Source organism: Somniosus microcephalus, chromosome 15, assembly GCF_052327205.1.
Source record: "Somniosus microcephalus isolate GS21.2 chromosome 15, FLI_Smic_1.0, whole genome shotgun sequence".
NCBI classification, from domain to species: domain Eukaryota; kingdom Metazoa; phylum Chordata; class Chondrichthyes; order Squaliformes; family Somniosidae; genus Somniosus; species Somniosus microcephalus.
This window is the reverse complement of record NC_141001.1, coordinates 42,114,612-42,135,281: the sequence shown is the minus strand read 5'-3', so window position 1 is coordinate 42,135,281 and position 20,670 is coordinate 42,114,612. Positions and strand designations below refer to the sequence as shown.

General features: G+C 44.6%; 2 protein-coding genes across 20 annotated transcripts in view; both read right to left on the bottom strand.

Annotated features, from left to right (window-relative positions):
• Positions 1-4,116, bottom strand: part of nap1l4b (nucleosome assembly protein 1-like 4b) — a 116,238-nt gene extending 112,122 nt beyond the window's left edge. For 8 of the 13 annotated variants that reach the window (XR_015080971.1, XR_015080972.1, XM_086007678.1 and 5 more), the window contains exon 1: positions 4,034-4,116. Coding sequence is in view for 7 of the 13 variants with exons in the window: in XM_086007678.1 (XP_085863804.1) it covers positions 4,034-4,048 (15 nt within the window). In the remaining 6 variants the exon portion in view is untranslated. Of the gene's footprint in view, positions 1-2,219; positions 2,356-4,033 lie in introns of those variants that run through there. The other 5 variants (XM_086007689.1, XM_086007685.1, XM_086007684.1 and 2 more) reach the window with 5 other exon arrangements.
• The window catches only part of cars1 (cysteinyl-tRNA synthetase 1), a 124,455-nt gene continuing 107,824 nt past the window's right edge, over positions 4,040-20,670 (bottom strand). For 4 of the 7 annotated variants that reach the window (XM_086007676.1, XM_086007672.1, XM_086007675.1 and 1 more), the window contains one exon: positions 17,088-18,029. In XM_086007676.1, coding sequence (XP_085863802.1) covers positions 17,895-18,029 — 135 coding nt within the window. In that variant the 3' untranslated portion in view covers positions 17,088-17,894. Of the gene's footprint in view, positions 4,127-5,283; positions 6,828-14,438; positions 14,480-17,087; positions 18,030-20,670 lie in introns of those variants that run through there. The other 3 variants (XR_015080970.1, XM_086007673.1, XM_086007674.1) reach the window with 3 other exon arrangements.

Genomic DNA, 20,670 nt, shown 5'->3' with positions numbered 1-20,670 from the left:
CCACCACCGGCGTACCGTGGCTGCAGTGTGTACCATCTACAAGATGCACTGCAGCAACTCGCCAAGGCTTCTTCGGCAGCACCTCCCAAACCCACGACCTCTACCACCTAGAAGGACAAGGGCAGCAGGCGCATGGGAAAACCACCACCTCCAAGTTCCCCTCTAAGTCACACACCATCCTGACTTTGAAGTATATCGGCATTCCTTCATCGTCACAATCCTGGAATTCCCTCCCTTTCAGTGCTGTGGGAGTACCTTCACTACACAGACTGCAGCGGTTCAAGGTGGCGGCTCACCACCTTGGGCAACTAGGGATGGGCAATAAATGCTGGCCTTGCCAACAACTCCCACATCCCATGAACAAATAAAAAAAACTTTCACAACCACTGGACGCCCCCAAGCGCTGCCTGCAGATGTAAAAGATGTCATGGTACTATATAATCGGGGAGTTTTCTGGGCGTCTTGGCATTTGTTCAATCCTCAAAAGCCACCAAAGGATACATTAGCTGGTCATCCATTTGCTCTCTGTGGGACCCTGTTGTGAGCAGACTGGCTGCAGCTTTTGCCTTCAAAATACAGAATACATTTCAAAAGTAATTCATTGGTTGCGAGATACTTTGACGAGTCCGGAGGAATAGATAAAAATAGCTTGCATTTATACAGCACCTTTCATAACCTCAGATCATCTAAAAGCACATCAATGAATTTCTTTTGACAGCAGTCAATTCGTGCACAGCAAGGTTCCACAGTCAGCATATGAAATTTTAAAAATGAAGTTGGTCTGTTTCGGTGGAGAAATGATTAGCTAGAATTTCCTATTCTGCTTCAAATGGTGCAATAGAATCTATTAAATCAACCTGAATAGCCGAACTCAGCCTCACTAACTGCTTGTCACTTACGACAATACAACATTCCCTCAGTGAACTGCACTGAAGTGTCAGCTGTGGCTCAGTGGGTAGCACACTCGCCTGAGTCAGAAGGTTGTGGGTTCAAGTCCCACTCCTGGAACTTGAGCACAAAGCTAGGCTGACACTCCAGTGCAGTGCTGACGGAGTGTTGCACTGTCGAAGGACCCGGCTTTCGGTTGAGACGTTAAACCGAGGCCCCATCTGCTCTCAGGTGGACGCAAAAGATCCCATGGCACTATTGCAAAGAGGAGCAGGGGAGTTATCCCCGGTGTCCTGGCCAATATTTATCCCTCAACCAACATAACAAAAACAGATTATCTGGTCAATATCACATTGCTATTTGTGGGAGCTTGCTGTGCACAAATTGGCTGCCACATTTCCCACATTACAACAGTGACTACACTCCAAAAAAAAGTACTTCATTATAAAGCGCTTTGAGACGTCCGGTGGTTGTGAAAGGCGCTATATAAATGTAAGTCTTTCTTTCTTAAGTGTGCCTGCCTAGTACATATGCTTAAGCCTTCGAAACTATAACCTGACAGAGCACTACCCCATAGTCAAACTAATACTAATAATTAGGTGTTACATACATTTTTATTCTTATTTAAATGGAATGGTAAAGGGGCAACAGACAGGAATATCACACAGACCTCAAATTATCTCACTTTTGTAACTAGAAAGCACGAGGGCCATTTGCAGTTCAGATAAATATTAGACATTTCACAAATGGCCAAAGTTCCTCAACAAGATTCTTAACTAATGAAAATGAACTGCACCACAAAACCAATGCTGAACATTAGTGGTCGCTCAGTGCATTCGCAGCAATTAACCAAATTCACACTTGATTAGCTCATCCAATGGTGTTGAGAAGAATTTAAGAAGTTATTTTTTTACACTTTTGGGGGAATTTTAAATATTCAAATTACCAAGCGGTAAACTATTGGAGTGTGTGAAACAGGTCTCTGTTAGTGAAGTATTTTTAATGGGGTAAAAGCCTTCAGTGTATGTGAGCGCCATAGATTCAGACCCCTGGGCAGGTTTCCATCGAACAGCGACTTACTTTAAAAAAAAAAATCTGCCCAGTAAATATTGCAGCGCTACCCCTGTAAGTATTGAACTGAAAAGGCTCAAGTGCGGACGGGCAGTTTAGCGCAACACGCAGCTGGAATCCGAGGTGCGAGGGGGGCCCGAAGCCCCAGGCCCCTCTAAACCCTCCAACCTTCCACCCTGTGTCCCATCTCCCCCTGTCCCGCTTCCCCCCAGTCCACCCAAGAGGCGCGCTCGCTCTCTCCCTCCCCTAGCCCATAGCACCTTGGTCATTCCCCGCCAGCCTGTCTCCCTTCACCTGCACTCCACGGCCGTTCCTCAGGCCCGCTGCCGCTCAGTCACCTCCGCGCGCTAATGGCGGACACCAGAAAGGCCGCTTCCCATTGGCCGCCGCCCAGTTCAGCGCGCGTCCTGACGTCTGAGCACGTGGCACCGGCCAATTAGAAACCGCGATTCGGCTGGGTGCAAGGGTCGTGGGTTCTTAAAGGGAAAGGAATTTTAATTTATCGACTCCCGATAGAACTCTTAAAGGGACACTGTGACGAAGCGAGGCACTCACGCTGAAGTGTGCGATCCGCATACTAACAATCCCGCTGTAATGGGTTGGCTGGAAAGCGTGAACTGTCCCAAACTTGTGAAAGGCGCTACATAAATGCAAGTTATTTGCTTCCTGCGTTTTATTAATCTTCAGGATTGTCCTGGAGTTTCCAGAAATTAATGATTAAATTCTTGGACACTGCGCCGGGCAACCATCGAGAAACATTATTGGGGCATTAAAAACATTGTTTTTTTTTTCCATTTCTGTTTTGAATATCAGTTATTATAAAAATATTTGTAAGATGGAAAAAATACTGTTTGACTGGTTGGAGGCAGGAGGCCATGTGATGAAACCTCCAAGAATATGTCGAACTAGAGTTGGTAACCCTGAGTCATGGTGTTTTGTGAACTAACCACCCTCTTTCACTGTTAAACATAAAAATATAAATGGAACAAAAAATTATTTATATAGTGCCTTTCACATACTCAGGACATCACAACGTGCTTCATAACAAATGAGGCACTTTTGAAGTGAAGTCACTATTGTGCACAGCAAGATCCCACAAACAACAATGAGAGAACATAAGAAGTAGGAGTAGGCCATTCAGCCCCTCGAGCCTGCCCCGCCATTCAATAAGATCACTTTCCTGCCCGCTCCCCATAAATCTTGACTCCCCTGTAGCTCAATGATATGTCTATCTCCGCCTTGAATATATTCAATGACGCCGCCTCCACAGCTCCCTGGGGTAGAGAATTCCAAAGATTTACAACCCTCAGAAGAAATTCCTCCTCATCTCCGTTTTAAATGGGCGACCCCTTATCCTGAAACTATGCCCCCTAGTTCTAGATTCCCCCACGAGGGGAAACATCCTCCTTGCATCTACCCTGTCAAGCCCCCTCAGAGTCTTATATGTTTCAATAAGATCACCGCTCATCCTTCTAAATTCCAATGAGTATAGGCCCAACCTGCTCAACCTTTCTTCATAAGACAACCCCTTCATCTCAGTAATTAACCTAGTGAACCTTCTCTGAACTGCCTCCAATGCAAGTATATCCCTCCTTAAATAAAGAGACCAAAACTGGACGCAGTACTCCAGGTGTGGTCTCACCAGTGCCCTGTACAGTTGTAGCAAGACTTCCCTACTTTTATACTCCATCCCCCTTGTAATAAAGGCCAACATTCCATTTGCCTTCCTAATTACTTGCTGTTTGAGATAACAGATCGTCTGTTTAGTGGTGTTGGTTAAGACAACTTCACTGCTCTTCTTCAAATAGTCTCACAGGATCTTTTACATCCATCTGAAAGGGCAGACGGGGCCTCGGTTTCACATTTAATCTAAAAGGCAGTCTGCTGCCTTTCAGATTAACATCTAATCCAAAAGGTAAATCTTCAGACAATGTAGGAATCCTCCAGAACTACACTGAAGTATCAACCTAAGCTTGTTAGGGTTGCCAAATCTAGAGGCATTCTTGGAGGTTTGATCAAGTGATGATCTGACCACATAACATCCCGTGATAGCTGCAAATATTATTGCATTTACCTTATAAAGGTTCATTCCTCTGTAGTTGAGTATCTTTGCTTGTGGTTTCACGCCAGCAGCTGTTGTGAGAAATTCCTTGAACCAGGAGGCCACCTGTGAGCAGGCGAAGAAGGAAAACTGAAGGTGGGGGAGAAGCCAGAGGTGGGAGGAACTTTGATTTTTACCAGTAACTAATAGGAACTCACTGAAGTTGCACTGATAACTAATAGTAATACTGGTAACATTCAGATTTCCTTCATAACCAACAGTAATACAATAACTCACTAATAGTCTATAAGTAATAGGTGTAACAGCCGATATCCTACCTGAAACTACAACCAGAATCCCCCTGGACTACACAAGACATGGTCAGGCTCTCCAGTTGAGGCTGCTTTTCATAAACCTAATCACTCTCCCTAGCACCTTGGACTCTGGTTCTGTGAAGGTGATAACTCTAAATTGGGAGTTTAAGTCACACATCAAAACTGTCTGGCACAGCCTGACCTGAACCAAACCAAGAGATCATACAAAAAGCAGCGGGCTCGTTGTTTGGGGCACTTCTCACAGGGCACATTGTCCTAAACTCAGCTTAGCATCAACATTTCTAAACCTCTCCCTGGGCTTGGAATCAATAAAGGAGAGTTTTCACAAAATGCTAGAAATTACAGCACAAGAGGAGGCCATTCGGTCCCTGGTGCCTGTGCTGGTGCTAGCACTCTCTCCTGTAATCCTATTCCCCTTAGATCCTTTTATATTCCTCTTTTTCAAATATTTATCCTACTCTCTTAAATAATGTTCCAGTCTCTACATTAATAGCCACTTTGGTGAAGGATCCCATCCCATGGTCTAATAGCCCTCAATGCAAGAATCTTCCTTCTCCTTGGTTCTTCCAGTGGGAATCCTTGGTCTCTGTCCCTTTGTTCCCCATTCACCCATTAGTGGAAGCAATCACCCACGAGTGTCACCAAGCCAGAGGCTTCTTTGCAGCGGCAGCCAGTGACGTCAGAGAGCGGGGCCGAGGGCTGCTACTGCACTGGGAAATTTAAAGAAGATTTTCCAGGCTGCGAGTAGCAGTGCCTGGGAGATCCATGCCCCATTTCCGGGAAACTCTTGGGCAATCGGGAGGTTTGGCAACCCTAGCTCAAGTCTTGGGAGTGGGGCTTGAACCCACAACCTTCTAACTCGGAGGTCCGAGTGCAACCACTGATCCACTGCTCAGTTATAAACAATCCAAACTTCATTGCTTCCAGCAGGCTTGCAATGCAAACCTAAAACCTGCCAGTAGGACCAATGGTAGCACATGACTAAAAACTGAGAGCTGTTGCTTTCCAAAACAATCTCATATTTTTTGAATACCTCATGAATGCCTGAAAGTGAAAGATAAATTAACATTTGAAGTGTGCTTCTTCATCGGAACTAATAGGTAGAGCAGAAATGGGGATTTTTTCCTTTGTTTTTATATTATCTTAAGTAGTTAGGGTAAATCAGCCAACTGTTTCTGGAGCAGCTGTATGACATTTCCTTTGTTCTGTGACAAGGTTAGTCTGTGGATGTCCAATCAATATGGCTGTCTGAAGTGCAATTAGCTTTAAAAATGAAGGCGTCTCTCTTCACTAGATACAAATGTGGGAGCTGGCTAATCAAAGGATTCGCTTTGATAGCTAGGACAACATGTTTAAATTATTAAAGTATATAGCTTGAAAGCCACACAAATTGTGAGGAAAACAAACTCTCACAAGCCATTCTCCTATTGTTGACTAAGGTGCTAAAATTGTTATTTTGATTGCCTTGTTGCTGCAGAGAAATTGCTTGAACTTCAAATATAAAGCAATCCTTATTGGTGGGTTTTAGTTTGCTTTGTAAAAAAAATCTTTATAACAGCAGACACTGTAGGCCCGTGTCTCTCTACGAGCTTGCCAAGAGAAGAGATTAAAACTACAGACTCATTGTTTTTAAGAGTCAACCCAGTTTGTATATAGTGTAAATTTCATTATTATACGCTATGTTATTTTGCAGCTGTAATTTAGCTTCAATATTATTAATAATACCAGACAGTAGTTTAATCCTAAAACTCTGTGGGGTCCAGCGGTGTGGTATTTTCTGTTTGCTGAGGTGACAGGAGAATGAGGTGGACATCCTTTGTATTCTCCAATGGGCAATTTAAAGTTAATTGTCAAGACTTAGGTTTCACTGAACTGAACACAGTAGAAAAGTTGCAGTTTTCAGTTTGTACGGGACGTAACTTGCATATGGAAAATATCAAACCAAGAAAAAGATGTTTGGTAAAATCCTGAATTCTGACAACAGATACTGACCCATAGAATTCTGCCCGTACCATCACTGGGAGGTACTGATCCACAGAGTTCTGTTTGCCCTATTACTGACAGCTGGATTTTCTCATTGGCCTCCAATAATTTATTGTTGTTTTTATTTGGTAGATATATTTGTTTTCAAGATCCTTTTCTCCAGTAACACAGTGGAAAGATGCACAGGATGACCACCGTACTCTCCCGATTGCTCCAATAGACAGAAAAACACCATGCGGACAGGCCACATCTTTTAAGCAAAACTATAGATTGCAATTTATTGCAAGGCATAAATTTATAGAGAAACAAAATAACTAAGTTGGTAAAAAGCAATGCAGTACTTAACTTTCATTATTTTAAATAATTTTCCAAGATCAAAATAATAATCTTTTACAATTCTTGCAGTCTTTTTTTTTTTGAACAGTCCTTTTTGAGAGTGCTTTAACTCAGACTTGGATGAGCATATCACGGGCAGTTCGCTCCATGGAGGCCCATCTCACCACTGTGACCTGGAGATAAATGGTTTAAACAAATGAACTGCAGATATGGTGAAGTAAATGTACTCTGTCCAACTAGCTTATGATACATTAGATCAAAACTAGACATTTCACAATAAGTAAGTATCTGAAGAAAACCCAAACTCCTTTTTCGAGAAACCATTAATCAATATTAATTATTTCTATCATCTGATTGGATGTGAATTGAAAAAAAATCTAATGTGTGCTGACAAAACTGGATACTCGCTCTATCATCAACACACAAGACAAAAGGTCAAAGGGAATCTTAACAGAAGTAGCAGCCATAGCTACAGTTTTATAGATCTCAGTACATTGGTCTACCTAAACCCATACCAAAAGCGATCAACAATTTTGATAACATGACACAGGACAGAGCCCTCATCTGTTCAGTGAAATCAAGACCAACTCACCATCTGTTCTAATTCATTTTTCCCCACAATCTCAGAACTGGAACTGCTTACCTCCCTCAGTTTCCCTTTCACCTATAATTTACAAACTTTTATACCACAGCTTGGCTTCTCCGAATCATGAATCCTGATTTACGTAGTGTTCTCTCCTGGATTTTTCAATTAAGAAAATTGAAGTTCACTGGACCCATTTGTCCTCAGTCAAGATGGACAGTTCTGAGGTACAGGCTTGTTGATAATAGAAAGACACTTCTCTTGCAATGTTCTGGACAGTGACTGTAACATCAGTACCACGCAGCAGACTCATTCTGACTTACTGGGGGGAGGTTTAACTCCCCACGATGAGGAGAGGGGCAGGGGTTTAGGATAAAATATCAAAAATCTGAAACCCGACCCCAAACCACCTCGACCACCCCCATTTCCGGTTTTAACAGAGGCAGGCTCGGGAGCAGATGACGAACCTGCTCTCGAGAGGCGGGTCAGTTCTTTAAATATGTTAATGAGGCAGCATGCCTCAGATTTTAACAGACTTTTACATTCCCAGGGTGATGTAAGAAAACTACTAGACACTTGGTCTAAGTGTTAAACAAAGCTTTAATCAACTGTTTTACAACATGGAGGTCTAGTTGTATCCTTCACTAGTTCCTGTTAAGAATGTCCTGTGCAAGCTGGGCCCGTGCCCAAGTATTTATACTCTCCCTGGACAGCGCCACCCGCAGGCCACTCAGTTGATTCATGTCACAGGGCTTGTGAATCCCGGCAACTGAAGGGAGGCAAGAACAGCCGGATCCAGCAGGTAAGTACCTTTCCAGCACTGCTTGTGGGCCAGGAGGAGCCGGAGTGCTTTCTCCCGGACCCTCAAGCAAACCTGCCGTGATTGGCTTCCCTCCCCACGATTCGCCAACTCTCTCCACGATCAAAAGCCCCCCCACGATCTCCCTGACCCACGATTCCGTCCCGCAATCTTCCCTGACCCACAATCTTCCCCTGACCCGTAATCTCTTCAACCCTCTCGCGATCTCCCCCACAACACGTGATTTCTTCAGCCCCCCGCGATCCTCCCACCTCGCTGCTCCCCGGCTGTGACTTTCCAGCGCAAGCCATCCCGCCTGACAGCCAGTCAGCCTCTCAATCTGGCTGGCTGTAGGCTGAGAAATGTAGAAAAAAAATTCTCTACACTTCCAGGTTTCCCGGCTGCTACACCCCTCCACCCCCCAGTTAATATCGGGGCTACCATGTTGTTAACAGTCCAATTAAGCTTCCCCCAGTAGCACAGCACTAAAATGCAGTGAATAAATTATATACACCAATAAGAGACAAGATGTGAGAGGAAGTTGAAACTGTGAACAAAACCATGCTGAGGAGGGAGGGATGCTTTGTCAATGTTCAAACCTCCACTGTATTTCTTCTAGTGGGGAGGGAGGAAATGTCTCCCCTTGCTTTATATAGCGCCTTTCACAACCTCAGGATATCTTAAAGCGTTTTACAGCCAATTAAGTACTTTTGAAGTGTAGTCACCGTTGTAATGTAGGAAACACGGCAGCCAATTTGCACACAGCAAGGTGCCACAAACAGCATTGTGATAATGACCAGATAATCTGTTTTAGTGATGTTGGTTGAGGGATAAATATTGGCCAGAACTCCCCGTTCTTCTTCAAAATAGTGCCATGCAATCTTTTACGTCCACCTGAAACGGGGCCTTGGTTTAACGTCTCATCTAAAAGATAACACCTCCAACAGTACAGCACTGAAGTGTCAGGCTAGATTATGTACTCAAGTCTCTGGAGTGGGACTTGAACCCACAACCTTCTGACTTAGAGGCAAGAGTGCTACCCACTGTGCCACAGTTGGAAGGTTAAAAGTGTGTGTACTTTGGGGAAGAGGGTTGGTAAAGTATGACTGGCAATGATGCACGTGAGAAAAAAATGGCGATTTTTATTTCCTATATACATCATTTATATACACAATCGCTACTCCATATAGACTGGGAAGATCTAGTTCTTACCCTGATCTGTGCTAATTTCACTGGGGTAGCAGTCAAGATGCTACAATTGGCCTCTGGATTCCTGGGCTGGGGAAAAACAATTCAGCTAGCAATCCCATTCCTCATTGCTTTCCAGTGACTTGATGGAAAGTAAGGAAAGAACTCTCATTTATATAGCACTGTTAATGTTCTTAGGACATCCCAAAGCACTTCATTGCCAATGACAGCAGGAGTCCTCCATTGCTCTTTTTTAAATGATACAGTTGGATCTTTTATATCAACCTCAGTGCAGTACTGAGGGAGTGCTGCATTGTCGGAGGTGCCGCCTTTCAGGCGAGACATTATACTGAGGCCCCATCTTCCCTCTCAGGTGGGCATATAAGATCTCATGGCACTTTTCAAAGAGCAGGGGAGTTCTCCCAGTGTACTGGCCAACATTATGTCTTAACCAACATCACTAAAAGATAGCAAAATACTGTGGATGCTGGAAATCTGAAATAACAACAGAAAACGCTGGAAAAACTCAGCAGGCCAGGCAACATCCATGGAGAGAGAAACAGAGTTAACGTTTCAGGTCAAAGACCCTTCGTCAGAACTGAGAAAAAAGCAGGAAATGAAATGGATGAAAAAGCAAGTTTGGGGGTTGGAAAATGGGGGAGGGGGCACCAAACACCCCTTCCAGGTGAAACAGCGATTTACTTGTACTTCTTGCAATCTAGTATACTGTATTCGCTGCTCACGATGTGGCCTCCTCTACATTGGGGAGACCAAATGCAGATTGGGTGACCGCTTTGCGGAACACCTCCGTTCAGTCCGTAAAGGTGACCCCGAGCTTCCGGTCGCCTGGCATTTCAATTCACTGCTCCATTCCCACTCAGACCTCACCGTCCGCGGCCTCTTGCATTGTTCCACGGAAGCTCAGCGTTAGCTCGAGGAATAGCACCTCATCTTCCGATTAGGCACTTTACAGTCTTCCGGACTCAATATCGAGTTCAACAATTTCAGATCATAACCTCGGCCCCTATTATATTTTTATATATTTTTTATCCACACTTTTGGTTTGTGCCTTTTCCTTTTTTCCCTCCCACATGGCAGCTTTCATTCTGCCAGCGTATTTCACCCTTCATCTAGAGCCATCCTTTGTCTCTTTACCTGTCCTATTACCATCTCGTCTCGCCTTGAATATCTCTTAATGTCTCTTCACCTCTCAGACCTTCCCTTTTGTTCTTTCATCCCCTCCCCCATTTCCCAGCCCCCAAACTTGCTTTTTCATCTGTTTCATTTCCTGCTTTTTTCTCAGTTCTGACGAAGGGTCTTCGACCTGAAACGTTAACTCCGTTTCTCTCTCCACGGATGTTGCCTGGCCTGCTGAGTGTTTCCAGCGTTTTCTGTTGTTATCACTAAAAGATTATCTGGTCATTTATCTTGATGCAGTTTCTGGGACCTTGCTGTATGCAAATTGGCTGCTTTGTTTCCCTGCATTACAATATGACTACACATCAAAAGTACTTCATTAACTTTGAAGCTCTTTGGATTGTCCTGAAAACATGAAAGGCACTAAATAAATGAAAGTTCTTTCTTTAACTTGAGACCTCTGTTTAATATCTCATCCGAAATACAGCACCTCAGCTCTGCATTGAAGAGTCAGCCTGGATTATATGCTAAAGTCCGGAAATAGGGTTTGAACCCACAATTGTCAGACTTGGACAAGCTAGCAACTGTGCCAAACTGACACTTTATGCATGTGTTGACCTTGGATGGGGTGAGGACAAGATCAGATGGAGCTGTGATGCTGCTACCATTCAATGCTCTGCCATTGCTCACTGTTCAGGCTTAAGTGAGGTACTGGAAGGCTGCCAGCACACAAGGAACTCTACCCAGGGAAAAAACAACACCTCAAGGGGAAGCTTGAAGCATTGGATTGTCAATACATTTGTCAGAGTGATTGATTAAGACAAAGATTAGTGAAAGGCTAACATGGTATCCTTCTGGGCAACATAGGTTACAATTAATTTAGAAACACTGGTATTCAGATTGCAGACAAAGTTAGAAACAAGTCATAAAGTTAATTTACACACAAGTAACTGATCTCCCTCTGAATATCTGAACACTTACAGCTCACAACCCTGCTCATCCCAGTACAGCTACACTTGCATTAGATCAGATTTTTTTAATCATTCATGGGATGTGGGCGTCGCAGACAAGGCCAGTTATTTATTGCCCAGCCTTTAATTGCCCTTGAGAAGGTCTCCTTGAACCGCTGCAGTCCGTGTGGTGAAGTTACTCCCACAGTGCTGTTAGGTAGGGAGTTCCAGGACTTAGACCCAGCGACGATGAAGGAAGGGCGATATATTTCCAAGTCAGGATGGTGTGTGACTTGGAGGGGAACTTGAAGGTGGCGGTATTTCCATGCGCCTGCTGCCCTTGTCCTTCTAGGTGGTAGAGATCGCAGGTTTGGGAGGTGCTGTTGAAGAAGCCTTGGCGAGTTGCTGAAGATGGTACACACTGCAGACACAGTGTGCCAGTGGTGGAGGGAGTGAATGCTTAAAGTGGTGGATGGGGTGCCAATCAAGGTGGATGCTTTGTCCTGGATGGTGTTGAGCTTCTTGAGTGTTGTTGGAGCTACACTCATTCAGGCAAGTGGAGAGTATTCCATCACACTCCTGACTTGTGCCTTGTAGATGGTGGAAAGGCTTTGTGGAGTCAAGAGGTGAGTTGCTTGCTGCAGATTAGCCAGCCTCTGACCTGCTCTTGTAACCACAGTATTTATGTGGCTGGTCCAGTTAAGTTTCTGATCAATGGTGACCCCCAGTATGTTAATGGTGGGGGATTCAATGATGGTAATACCATTGAATGTCAAGGGGAGGTGGTTAGACTTTCTCTTGTTGGAGATGGTCATTGTCTGGCACTTGTGTGGCATGAATGTTACTTGCCAATTATCAGCCCAAGCCTGAATGTTGTCCAGGTCTTGCTGCATGTGGGCATGGATTGTTTCAATATCTGAGGAGTTGCGAATAGGAATGAACATTGTGCAGTCATCAGCGAACATCCCCACTTGTGACCTTATGATGGAGGGAAGGTCATTGATAACGCAGCTGAAGATGGTTGGGCCTTGGACACTGTCCTGGGCTGAAATGATTGGTCTCCCACAACCACAACCTTTGTGCTAGGTATGACTCTAGCCAGTGGAGAGTTTTCCCCCTGATTCCCATTGACTTCAATTTTACTAGGGCTCCTTGATGCCACACACGGTCAAATTCAGCCTTGATGTCAAGCGTTTTTGTCCATGTTTGTACCAAAGTTGTAATGAGGTCTGGAGTCGAGTGGTCCTGGCGGAACCCAAACGGAGCATTGGTGAGCAGGTTATTGGTGAGTAAGTGCCGCTTGATAGCACTGTCGACGAGACGTTCCATCACTTTGCTGATGATTGAGAGTAGACTGCTGGGGCAGTGATTGGCCAGACTGGATTTGTCCTGCTTTTTGCGACAGTACATACCTGGGCAATTTTCCACTTTGTCAGGTAGATGCCAGTGTTGCAGCTGTACTGGAACAGCTTGGCTAGAGGCGTGGCTAGTTCTGGAGCAAAAGTCTTTAGCACTACAGCCGGGATGTTGTCACGGCCCAAAACCTTTGTTATATCCAGTGCGCTCAGCAGTTTCTTGCTATCACATGGAATGAATCGAATTAGCTGAAGACTGGCTTCTGTGATGGGGGGAACCTCAGATGGCAGTCAAGAAGGATCATCCACTTGGCACTTCTGCCTGAAGATGGTTGCAAATGCTTCATCCTTGTCTTTTGCACTCGTGCTGGGCTCCACCATCATTGAGGATGGGGATGTTCATGGAGCCTCCTCCTCCCGTTAGTTGTTTAATTGTCCACCACCATTCACAACTGGATATGGCAGGACTGCAGAGCTTTGATGTGATCTGTTGGTTCGTGGGATCGCTTAGCTCTCTATAGCATGCTGCTTCTGTTTAGCATGTCCTGTGTTATAGCTTCACAAGGTTGGCACCTCATTTTTAGGTATGCCTGGTGCTGCTCCTGGCATGTGCTTCTACACTCCTCATTGAACCAGGGTCATGAGGTTACAGATTGTGGTGCTGATGGCCCATACCACCTCATGGATGCCCAGTTTTGAGCTGCAGGATCTGTTCTGATCCCATTTAGCACGGTGGTAGTGCTACACAACATGATGGAAAGTGTCCTCACTGTGAAGACAGGACTTCGTCTCCACAAGGACTGTGCGGTGGTCACTCATACCACTACTATCATGGACAGATGCAACTACAACAGGTAGATTAGTGAGGATTAGGCCAAGTAGTTTTTTCCCTCGGGTTGGTTCTCTCACCATCTGCCGCAAACCCCAGTCTGGCAGATATATTCTTCAGGATTTGGCCAGCTCAGTCAGTATTGGTGCTACTGAGCCAGTCTTGGTGATGGACATTGAAGCCCCCCACCCAGAGTACATTCTATGCCCTTGCTACCCACAGTGCTTCTTCCAAGTGGTGTTCAATCTGGAGGAGCACTGATTCATCAGCTGAGGGAGGGCGGTAGGTGGTAATCAGCAGGTTTCTTTGCCCATGTTTGGTCTAATGCCATGAGACTTCATGGGGTCCAGAGTCAATGTTGAAGACTCCCAGGCCACACCCTCCCACCTATATACCGCTGGGACAGGACACACCGAGGGATGGTGATGGAGGAGTCTGGGACATTGGCTGAAAGGTATGATTCTGTGAGTATAACTAGGTCAGGCTGTTGCTTGACAAGTCTGTGAGACAGCTCTCCCAATTTTGGCACAAGTCCCCAGATGTTAGTGAGGACTTCTTTGCAGGGTCGACTGGGCTGGGTGTGCCTTTGTCATGTCAGAATCCGGTACCTAGGTCGATGACGGGTGGTCCATCCGGTTTTATTATTTTTCGTAGGGGTTTGATACAACTGAGTGGCTTGCTAGGTCATTTCAGAAGGCAGTTAAGAGTCAACCACATTGCTGTGGGTCTGGAATCACATATAGGCCAGAGCGGTTAAGGACAGATTTCTTTCCCTAAAGGACAGTATTGAACCAGATGGGTTTTTATGACAATCCGGTAGTTTCCTGGTTACCATTACTGATATGAGCTTTTTATTCCAGATTTATTTAATGAATGAATTTAAATGCTGGGGGGGGGGGGGGGAAAGAGAGGTGTGACTGTAGTATAGTTTAAATAGCCTTACCTGCTCAATACCTCTTTTTCTCCCTCCGGGATTAACCTTAACTGGTGGAGAAACATAAAGAAAAAGAGACATTATTTTTATACCCCTTCTCGTAAGGTGCTTAGGGAAGTAGAGTTTTGCTATGGCAATCTGTGAGTGGAACAGGTGCAAATTGTCTTGCCTCACAATGAACTTTTCTAGGAGTCATCTCCATAGGAGGGGCTTTCAGAGGAAGCCTGTTAGAGGGTACCTGACATGAGCCCTGTAACTGCCTTTGATTGGGTGAACCCTGGAGTTCAGCCTGTTCTTAAGGGCCATTTCAGAGGCAGCTTTAAACTACTGCAGCAGATCTCAGCTGGAGCAGATTTAGGAGCTATAGTTGATCTTGGTTAGGGGGGGGAATCAACCAGAATTCTGACTATTGATCTGGAAAGTGAGTGTGTGGATATTAGGTAAGGGTAGAATTAGCTAAGTTAATTGATGATTTATCCCAGCAAGGATTGGCATCTTAACGGATGGAGGTGAGAAAACAGGTCAAAATTAAATTTAAAATGGGCAAGGGAAAGTTGTGACAGCTTGGCGATCGATCATGTTTCAAGTCATTAAAGATCCACGTTTCAATATTTCTTTATGGGATTTTATAGCTGGCAAGATTTATAGCCATTTCAAATTTGGTTACACTCAGTTCAGCCTGGCTAGATAGAATATGCTAAACTGTCTGAACCAGGTCTTCAATGGCTCATAGCCAAGAGAATAGAGCTACTTTTAAGTCCCATTTTTTTCCCTGATGTTACTAATTACATTTGAGGAAATATGAATGATTAAGGCCAGAACGGTAGAATGGAAGCTTTATTCCCCCCCGCCTTGCTTAGAAAGAGAAACTTTCAGTCCACTGAGGTATGAGCAGTTTGACATGCATCATTGATCTATTAATCAACAACATAATCTAATCAGGGAGCCCTACCCAGACAATAGCTGTCAAACACTGCAGATTGCCAGATATGCTTTTGTGTTAATAGTTTGCTGCTCATGGTTCGATTAACATGCCTGTGTCTTTGCAGACTAATTTTCCAAAGGTGAGAGACTGTGAGGGGAATTTTAACCCCAAAAAACAGGTGGGTTTATGTCGGGTGGGTGGTTAAAGTGGTAGAAATCTGAATCCTGACGCTGACCCACCCACTTCCAGTTTCAACAGAGACGGGACGGGGGTGCGGGCGGCCAACTCGCTCCCAGGAGGCGGGTTGGCACTTTAAATATTTTAATAAGGTTGCATGCCTCATTTTGAATCTTCATTTTAAATTTAACCACCGGGCCTTGGGGAAATCTAGCAGCTAAATGAAGGCGAGGACCGCAGGAGTGAAGGGCCTGTCCAGTTACTTGCTGGATCCAGTGCCCCTGTCTCACCAACCCCCTGCAACCGGATGAACCCTCAACTCACCTAGAGACCTCCAATCGCCGGACCGCCGACCCCACCTCTACTCTTCGTGCCCCTCCCCCCAACCGATCTCCAACCCCGGCGGACACCCCCCCCATCCCAGCCTTCCGACCGCCCCCCCCGATCCCAGCCTTCTGACCCCCTCTAACACGATCTCTGACCCCCTCCGATCCTGGCCTTCCTAACCCCCCCCCCCCTTTGATCCCAGCCTTCCGACACCCCTCCGATCCTGGCCTTCCAACCCCTCACCCCCGATCTCTGACCCCAGCCTTCCGACCCCCCCTCCGATCTCTGACCCACACCCCCCCCTCCGATCTCTGACCCACACCCCCCCCTCCGATCCCGGCCTTTCGACCCCCCCCTCCAACCTCTGCCCCCGATCCCTCCTCTCTGCTCCCCGGCTGTGGCCTGGTGCTGCAGGCGGGAAACAGAGGGGGGAAAAAAAGTTAATCAGGCCCTACCTTCAAACCTGTACTCCTGGGTTTCCCAACCGCAATCCAGCCCGCTCCCTACCTGCCTCCAAGTTTAAAATCCTGCTCTGTATTTCAAAAAGGTTTATGGATACAAAAATCAAACCCTTTTGATGAACCAGTTAGTTGCTGGTTTGCCCCAGCTGCTGAGGCAAGGTACAGCAGTGTAGGTAGAATGCCGACAGCCTGTAGGGATCAGGTAGCTACTCTTATTTTGAGAAGTGTTTGGCTTTCTTTCTCGATCTTTCTAAAAAACAATAAACAATCAAAGGAACTTAACTGATGGATTTGTCTGTTGAAGCCTTTCACTAACCTGGTCAAAACTGCTGTTATTTGGACTAAGTTCAACAACTTGTTGCTGACTGGTTCTGTAAGTAACTATCAGTAAATAAAAATACTAAATTACCAAACAGGTTTATGAAAGTGACTGACATGGCTGATACCAATATTCTCCTGAAGTGGGAACGTAAGAGTTTCCATGTGTATTCCAGCGATAATAAACAAATCTATTGTTTGGCCAGGGCCCACCATCCCACATAACTTTGCATACAAAGTTTAACCTCAGTACACAGGAAACGTGGGCTTCTTATGAATGCTGGCTTTTGTGTTGGGCAAAGAAAAGCATCAACAGAAGTCCAAACATAACAGAGGTGGCCCTGTGAGGGGTCATCTGCTGTGTGGAGATCACCACTTTTCAATGTAGGCTAACAGATAAAACACTTTCAAAGTGATACAATTACCACATTTTCAGACAAAGAACTCACATCAACTCCCAAAGCTTAATTTATTCATCAAAGGAGCATTAGTTAAAATGACAAAGTACATAATTGGTGGATAAAAACAGATTTATCATCTTGCCTATTAAAAGGGAAGAGGGAAAATATCAAGCAATCAGCAAGTTCTCCCTCAAAGTGCTCCATTCAATAACATGACCAGGAACTGGCAAAGAGCCAAAAACTGTATTTTTGTAAATTTTGTAATGATTAAGTTGAAGGATGTTGGTGCTGAGAATTTGCATTTCATGTACACTGTCCGACTCCCTCCCTCCTGGGTCATCTATAGCTTGGTTAAATGCAGCAATGCTCCTTCTATTCAGTCCCAATTTTTAAGAGCACCTGTATGGCAGTTTACCACATCCCCACACCAGCCATCCTGTGGCCTAAGTGATATTGGCAATTACAGTCAAATGAGGACCTGTTACTAGGGACTGAATTGAATTGTACTTAGAGTGCCCAAAACTCATCATGGCTACACAGAGGAGACTTCCATACCATCAACCTAGGATGGTTTTGAATCCAGGTCCTAAATGTGAAAGGCAACTGCTATGCCATCCAGTCTCTCATCACATCAATTTAAATTTTTCATTAAACAAGAGCAATGTCAACCATGCAGTCGCTCAATTTTATTTGCTTCCATTAGTTGGTTTCTCATAGCACTTCTCATGGTCAAAAGTAAAAAAATGTTCATTTGTTCACAGAATATAAACAGACTTTTCATTGTCTTTCTTCAATCCCGGTCATTTTTTGTGCTTCTTCTTTCCATTCTTAGATACACAGAGTCATTGTAATGCATTTAGTTGGTGCTGCTATTTTGCAGCGTCCGCACATACTCGTTATACAGCTCCTCCTGAGTTTCGTAAAGTTTCCTAAGTTTCTTGGTCTGTCCCTTGCTGAGTTCCTTGCCCTCGGTATTGTGAGTTGGAAACCCCTTGAAGAAAATAAACAACACTAACTTTAGGATTTAGAACTCACTCTGATCAATAGCATAAGGAAAGCACGCAGTGAAAAAAGACCATTTTGTCAGAGCTTCCTCTTTCCACAGAAATCAAACCACTCATAGAAACATAGAAGATAGGAGCAGGAGTAGGCCATTCAGCCCCTCGAGCCTGTTCCGCCATTTAATGAGATCATGGCTGATCATCCAAATTCAGTACCCTGTCCCTGCTTTATCCTCATATCCCTTGATTTCTTTAGCCTTAAGAAATATATCTAACTCCTTCTTGAATATATTTAATGAATTGGCCTCAACTGCCTTGTGTGGTAGAGAATTCCACAGGTTCACCACTCTCTGGGTGAAGAAATTCCTCATCTCAGTCCTAAATGGCTTACCCATTATCCTTAGACTGTGACCCCTGGTTCTGGACTCCCCCGCCATCGGGAACATCCTTCCTGCATCTAGTCTGTCTAGTCCTGTTAGAATTTTATAAGTTTCAATGAGATCCCCTCTCATTCTTCTAAACTCTAGCGAATATAAGCCTAATCGACCCAATCTCTCCTCATACGTCATTCCAGCCATCCCAGGTATCAGTCTGGTGAATCTTCACTGCACTCGCTCCATGGCAAGAACATCCTTCCTCAGATAAGGTGACCAAAACTGCACGCAATACTCAAGGTGTGGTCTCACCAAGGCCCTGTGCAACTGCAGCAAGACATCCTTGCTCCTGTACTCAAATCCTCTCACTATGAAGGCCAACTACCATTTGCCTTCTTAACCGCCTGCTGCACCTGCATGCTTACCTTCAGCGACTGGTGCACAAGGACACCCAGGTCTTGTTGCACTTCCTCTTTTCCCAATTTATTGCCGTTCAGATAATAATCTGTCTTCCTGTTTGTGCCACCGAAGTGGATAACTTTGCATTTATCCACATTATATTGCATTTGCCATGCATCTGCACAATCACCCAACTTGTCCAAATCATACTGGAGTTTCTCTGCATCTAACTCACAGCACACACGCCCACCCAGCTTTGTGTCGTCTGCAAACTTGGAGATATTACATCTAGTTCACTCGACTAGATCATTTATATATTTTGTGAATAGCTGGGGTCCTAGCACCGATCCCTGCAGTACCCCACTAGTCACTGCCTGCGACGTGGAAAAAGACCCACTGATTCCAACTCTTTGCTTCCTGTCTGCCAACCAGTTCTCTATCCAAGACAGTACCTTACCCCCAATCCCATGTGCTTTAACTTTACACGCTAATCTTTTATGCGGGACCTTATCGAAAGCCTTCTGAAAGTCCAAATACACCACATCCACTGGTTTTCCCTCATCTATTCTACCAGTTACATCCTAAAAAAATTCCAGTAGATTATTCAAGCATGATTTACCCAAGTGCTCTGCTATTACATCTTTTATAATGGACTCTAGCATTTTCCCCACTACCGATGTCAGACTTACCGGTCTATAATTCCCCGTAATCTCTCTACCACCTTTTTTAAATAGTGGGGTTACATTAGCTATCCTCCAATCCACGGGAACTGTTCCAGAGTCTATAGAATTTTGGAAGATGACCAGCAATGCATCTACTATTTCTAGGGCCACTTCCTTAAGTATCCTAGGATGTGGATTATCAGGCCCTGGGGATTTATTGGCCTTCAATCCCGTCAATTTCCCGAACACCATTTCCCTACAAATATTGATTTCATTCAATTCCTCCCTCTCATTAGACCCTATGTTCCCCGACATCTCTGGGAGGTTATTTGTGTCCTCCTTTGTGAAGACAGAACCAAAGTATGTATTTAATTGGTCAGCCATTTCTTTGTTCCCCATTATAATTCCCCCTGATTCTGACTGCAAGGGACCTACGCTTGACTTCACCAATCTTTTTCTCTCCACATATCTATAGAAGCTTTTACAGTCAGTTTTTATGTTCCCTGCAAGCTTACTCTCATAATCTATTTCCCCCTCTTAATTAATCCCTTTGTGCTCCTTTGCTGAATCCTAAACTGCTCCCAATCCTCAGGTTTGCTGCTTTTTCTGGCCAAATTATATGTCCTCTCCTTGGATCTTATGCTATCCCTAATTTCCCTTGTTAGCCATGGTTGAGTCACCTTTTTTGTTTTATTTTTATGCCAAACAGGGATGAACAAATTCTGTAGTTCATCCATGCGATCTTTAAATGTTTGCCATTGTCTATCCACCGTCAACCCTTTAAGTAACGTTCCCCAATCCATCCTAGCCAACTCGTGCCTCATACCATCGTAGTTTCCTTTATTTAAATTTAGGACCCTAGTCTGAGTCAACTACTTCACTCTCCATTTTAATGAAGAATTCTATCATATGATCGCTCCTCCCCAAGGGGCCTCACACAACAAGATTTCTAATTAATCCTCTCTCATTACATAATACCCAGTCTAAGATGGCCTGATCTCTAGTTGGTTCCTCGACATATTGGTCCAGGAAACCATCCCGTATACACTCTAGGAATTCCTCCTCTACAGTATTGTCACTAATTTGGTTAGCCCAATCCATCATTGACTCGAACCAACCCATTTAAATCTTTATGAAAGGTTCTGCGATGTTTCTTCCTGGTACCACAGCATAAATCTGGTGCAGTGTAGTCGAGC